The sequence below is a fragment of the Episyrphus balteatus genome, chromosome 2 (assembly GCF_945859705.1).
Source record: "Episyrphus balteatus chromosome 2, idEpiBalt1.1, whole genome shotgun sequence".
In the NCBI taxonomy this organism is placed as follows: Eukaryota; Metazoa; Arthropoda; class Insecta; order Diptera; family Syrphidae; genus Episyrphus; species Episyrphus balteatus.
The window spans coordinates 16,209,270-16,215,269 of NC_079135.1; the positions used below are offsets into that span (position 1 = coordinate 16,209,270).

General features: G+C 31.5%; 1 protein-coding gene across 3 annotated transcripts in view; it reads left to right on the forward strand.

The window, feature by feature from the left end:
- The window catches only part of LOC129911321 (germ cell nuclear acidic protein), a 29,817-nt gene extending 24,500 nt beyond the window's left edge, over positions 1 to 5,317 (forward strand). For all 3 annotated transcript variants that reach the window (XM_055989074.1, XM_055989076.1, XM_055989075.1), the window contains exons 6-7: positions 4,254 to 5,022; positions 5,134 to 5,317. In XM_055989074.1, coding sequence (XP_055845049.1) covers positions 4,254 to 5,022; positions 5,134 to 5,286 — 922 coding nt within the window. In that variant the 3' untranslated portion in view covers positions 5,287 to 5,317. The remainder of the gene's footprint in view (positions 1 to 4,253; positions 5,023 to 5,133) is intronic.
- Positions 5,318 to 6,000: the final 683 nt, after the last annotated feature.

Sequence of the window (6,000 nt, forward strand, 5' to 3'; positions counted from 1 at the left end):
CGTATGGTCGAATAATGCATAAAAATATTTTTGCTATATTTTTGGAACCCTTCATTTTGTTTTTATTTACAAAAAAACATTTTTACAGACCTTACGATGTCTTCTTCTTCTTATCTTAGGGTGACCAGCGCCGTAAGGCGGCTACAATCCGCTGTGGATTTGGGCCTCAACCAACAAGCTTCGCCAGCCAGCTCTATCCTTAGCTCGCTGCTTCCAGTTGCGCACGCCAAGTTGATTGAGGTCCCCTTCCACTTGGTTGCGCCACCTCAGACGAGGTCTTCCTCTACTGCGCCGTCCCTCTGGGTTGGAGTCGACCTTACGATGTAATCCATCAATATCTCAGTCATTTTTCTAACAACTCTCAATATGTTATATGTTTTTGGAAAGAGGATTTCCAGACCTTTTTAATAATGTATATAAATCTATTGTTTAAACAAATTACGTATAGGTTTTCATCCCATAAATCTTGAAAAAGTGATTTTTTTCTCAATTTTTTCAACTTTACCTAATTTTTTTTGCAAAAAAATAAAGAATATACATTTAGGCACAAATTGGCGTATTTTTTTATTGAATTGGACCAAAACTGCGGAATCTATGCTACTTTTTCGTAAATAGAAAATGTGGCTTTTCATGATGTGAATTGCAAGATGCACAATAGGGTGTTCGTTATTTTAAAATAATTAGAATTTCTATGCTCCTAGGATCTTATATGGTTGAAAATAAACTAAAAAAAATATTCCCCAAGTTTCAAGTCTCTAACTTAATTCTAACCCGTGCCGCCAAGCGGTTGAAGTTTCTTATGGGAATAACATGGGGTTTCTTGGACCTTGTTCGATCAATTTTAAATTCCAGCCAAACCATTCGTTCAAAAAATTTAAAACTTTATAGAGTAATATTTAATAAGCTATCATGTGAAAATTTTTCAGATTTTTAATTGTTATAATTTTAGAGATTTAGCTTGTTAAAAAAATCATTTTTTTCAGACTTTTTCAAAAATCGCTTTTTACACGTTTAATGCCCAAAAATTAAAAAACGTACATTTTTATTCACAAATAAGCGTAGTATGTATATTTAAAATTTATATTTAACTCAAAGTTATATAATTAACTAGTTTTTTTATTTATTTACTTCAGTACTTTTTCTTAAATCGGGAACACGTTTTTTGAATATCGATGTGAGTTGAAGAATGAATACACAACTAATTTTTTATACAACTATGAATTGAATATGGATTTTAAATATACATACTACGCTTATTTGTGAATAAAAATGCATTTTTTTAATTTTTTGGCATTAAACGTGTAAAAAGCGATTTTTGAAAAAGTCTGAAAAAAATGATTTTTTTAACAAGCTAAATCTCTAAAATTTGTTATTCCCATAAGAAACTTCAACCGCTTGGCTTAGAATTAAGTTAGAGATAAAAACCTACACTTAATTTGTTTAAACAATAGACTTATATACATCATTCAAAAGGTCTGGAAATCCTCTTTATAAAAACATGTAACATATTGAGAGTTGTTAGAAAAATGACTGAGATATTGATAGATTACATCGTATGGTCTGTAAAAATGGTTTTTTGTAAATAAAAACAAAATGGAGGGTTCCAAAAATATAACAAAAATATTTTTATGCATTATTCGACCATACGAACAGCCTACACTATGTAATTCGTCGGGTGTATTTTCAGTGTCGCACCGTGTAATTTGTTCCACTTAGGGTCAATGTGGGTAAATGTAAACAGGGGCAAATGAAAACATGGCTTATAACAAGCTTCAGTTAAATCTCTTTGACGCATTAATAAGTACAAATCGCGAACGAATGTATCTTTCAACTTACATATACGTCAAACTCATTGCTGTCAAGAGAGAATTCATTCGACGAGCGTATTTTCCGTGAAAGATAATTTTTTAAAGTGCCAAACAAGTCGTTAGTCTTTCAGAAAAATTAAATATTTTTGCAGATTCAATTAAGTCGGTACAATTTGCAAATACTTTTTAGTTTTGAATTTTGATGTAGATTCTATGTGAAACAAAAAAATTTTAAAATACAAGACATTTATGTCGATTTGCATGTGTTTACATTTACCCCAGAATATTTTTGATAATGGGAAAATGTAAACATATATTTTTACTGAAATTATAGGTTTTAATAAAAATAAAGTATTTTTAGTCAGTAATTACTATTGCTAAAGTGCCACGGAGTCACATTTCAAAGTAGCCAACACCATCATTTTCAGTGGATGATGTTGCAAAATCGGTATTTGATGTAAAAAAAAAAAAATAAGACATTCAGAGCTGCTCAGGATTAGTTTAGATTAATTTTAGAACTAGGTTTTCAGATTTTTAGGTACACAAAAACTCTTAAAATTTTCATAAAAACAAATTTTTAACGGTTATTTTAAAATATAAGAAGATTTTGACTATCTGCATCAGCCAAGTCCTTCAAACGATTTTCAAATTTGTTTCGGGTTTTGAAACTTCCAATATTTCTTAAACCAGTAGACGTTTTTGAATTTAAAGCACACAGGAAATACGTTTATAGTAAAGACTTTTAAGAAGGTGGCGGGCCCTCTGCAATATAACCGTTTTCTTTAGTGATGGGAACTATCGAATAAAAACTATCAAATTATCGATAGTTGTAAAATAATTATTCATTCGATACTTTTAAATCATTCATTCATTCATTTAGTTACTATTTTCATTCGAATAGTTTTATTATTCGATAGTTTGGTTACTATTTTCATTCGAACACCTAGTTTTTTTTTTTCATTCGAATAGTTTTTTTCATTCCAATAGTTTTTTTATACGATAGTTTTTTCATTCGAATATTTTTTTTATACGATAGTTTTTTTATTCAAATAGTTTTCTTAAACGATAGTTTTTTCATTTGAATAGTTTTTTTAAACGATAGTTTTTTCTTTGAATAGTTTTTTTATACGATAGTTTTTATTCGATAGTTTATTCGATAGTTTGTTAGATAGTTTTTATTCGATAGTTTTATTCGATAGTTTTTATTCGAATGAATGAATGAATGAACTATTCGATAGTTACTAACTATCGATAGTTCAAATCATTCGATAGTTCCCATCACTAGTTTTCTTGCTTTATCTTTATAAACCGATTTATACGAAAATTTTTCTTCAAGAACGTTTTGGTACACAAAATAAGGAAACATTTTCATAAGAAAATTATTTTTGGTTTTTTTTTTTAATTTCCTTTTTTTTAACGGACGAAATAATTTTCTTAAAACTTTGTTTTGTTTTTGTCGATTAATATTTCTTTTTTCAAAGGCACACTAATTATTTTTGTAATTTTTTTTTTTTTAATTGGTACATATGTATGTAAGTACATACCTACTAACTAATAAAAATAAATATTAAAAAAAAAAAAAACAACTCAATCGATTTTTTTTTTCTAAAAATTCTTGTTTAATTCATTAAATTGAATTGCATTTTTATAAAAAAAAAATGAAATAAGTACCTACTCGAATGTTTTTTCGTTCTTCTTTTCTAGTTTGGTAAAAAAAAAAATGTTTTTATATTCAATTTATTGATGATGAAACCAACACAAAAGTCTTCTTTAACGTTTTGAGATGTCTGATTTTTTTTGATTGCGGATTCGAGTTCAAAAACCCAAAAAACTCTAGAAAACTATATTTCGGTTCTTGTGGCAAAAATTCTGTGACCAGTGACTTAAACTTTAGATTTTGGCCGAAAACGGCCAAGATGACGTTTTTTTTAGCATTTTATAACGGTAATATTTCAAAAACAGAGGCCAATCAAATTTTTCTGACTTCAGATTCGAGTTCAACCTCTAGAAAAGTATATCTTGGTGCTTGTGTCAAAAAAAAAGTTAAATTTTGTTTACCAGTGTTATTAAAAGTTCAGCAATCAGTAGTCCTGTACCGGAAATGAGACAGTCATCAATATTTTATCATCCAATTAAAGGGTCTCTTTTCTCTTGCTTGAATGATAATTTCAACAAACCAAATAATAATATTAATGCACAGCTAATTTATTCCTTCTCAATCCATCTATTTATTCAAATAGTCCTCAATTTCGAAACACAATCAAATGATAAATTCAGTCTTTTTTTCATAAAGTGATTCTCAGAACCATCATAGACTCCCAAACGACTCGCTTTCAAAAAACTTATTCCTCAACAAAAGTCAATTTCATAATAATTAACACTTCATCACTCTTCACTCTACAAAACAGATGAAATAAAATTTCTTTGATTATATATTTTTTTCAGTAAAACAAAAAAAGTATCTGCAGGTTCAAAGGCTCGTTCCACCGATGCCATAGTTATAGCCAATTCCACAACACTCGACACCACGTCTGCGGTAGTATTCGAACAAAAACCATCAACACCAACCGCAGTAGTTGCTGCTGCTACCCTTTCGGCTGAAGAAAACAATCAAAAACATCAGCAAAACCAAAAGCAGAAGCAGCACAAACAAAAACCACAATCTGCTGTCAGCTCTGAATCGCCTGCTGAAAAGCCTGAAAAGCGAACAGTTCCATCTTTGTCCTCCACAACCCCATCAAAAAATAAGAAAAAAAATCAACCTCTTCGGGGTAATGCCGCTGCTGCCGCTGCTATCAAGCAGCCAACAAAGCAACAGCAACAACAAAAGCCCAAGCAAACTTCCTCCAATTTGTCGGCTACAACATCAGCAACAGCAACAGCATCACCAGCTAAATCAGCTTCATCTGCTGCTGCCGCTGTGATGGTGGAAAAACTACGAGGCGCCGAAGGTAGCCTCTCTGGATTGGCATCTTTGCGTCGTGTTGGTAACGCCAAAGTGGTCACCGATCCGGAAGGCAGAAATTCGACAATTAAAAGCAAATTCACCCTGGGTCCGCTGACACTCAAAGTGGAGAAGTCATTCAAGCGCGGCAATGTGCGCAACGTGAAGACAGCCACTGCCCGCACCAACGAAATGATCGGCCGTATTAAGTTCAGTGTGGTTAATGACCAGGCTACCCTTGTTTCCATTAAGGTTCAACAGCCTAAACAGGTAAGGACATCATAGCACAATGATTATTTGCTGCCATTTTCATTGTCGTCGTCGTCGGTCGTTGGGAAGAAATTAACTCACACAAACTAACACTTTGATTTATTTTCACAGGTCGAAGTCGAGAGCAAGGATAATCACGACCGTACTAGGGAAATGGTCTGGAGGCGCACTCCCAAAATTGCCCGTCTGGTGTCGGAAAAATTGAGACTGGCAGCAGAATCCTTGTTCCAACCTCGTGCAGGAGTTGAAGTTGTTCGATTGTAAATTTATAATTTTGTTTTTTTTTTTTTTAATCTAGGACTTTTTGTATGTTTAAAATTAATTATTATTTATTTATTTAATATTTATCGAAAATTTTGGATTTGTCTCTTTTGGAATCCTTTCGAAGTAGAAAATATCCTTAAATCGGGTCTGGTGAATAGGAAAGAGTATATTAATTAAGTTAAAAATATTGAAAATAAAATCCTTCGAGACACATTTTTTTGTAAACATTTATGTTGTTTTTTTTTTGACGATGTCCTGTTGACATATGAGCTTTATTTTTCAAAAGATCTTCCTTTTACCGTAAGTAAATTAACTTGATAAAAATGCATATTTGCCAAACGATAAGTGAATTAAATAATTCATTATTTTCCTCGCAATGAGATAGAGTGCATCCTGGCATAGAGCAGGTTTTGATGAGGTCCTTAAACTTTCGCAAATGTTTTTCGTTGTTTCATGGTCTTGTTGCTTTTATTATTATTTTAAGGTTTTGTTTGCATCAACATGGGCAAAGTTTATAATATCATAAAGGTTTTCGACGAAAAGTTTTTTTTTTAGGTTCAATGTTGAAAGAGGGTGAAAGGGAAGAGATGATGGAAAAAGTAAATTTTGAAGACTTATAACAATATTTCTCAACTAGAAACAGGTTGTTATAGTAGTTTTTGTGTATAAGGAGTTGCTCTAAGCAACGAGAGTATGGGTATACCTAGAGAAACA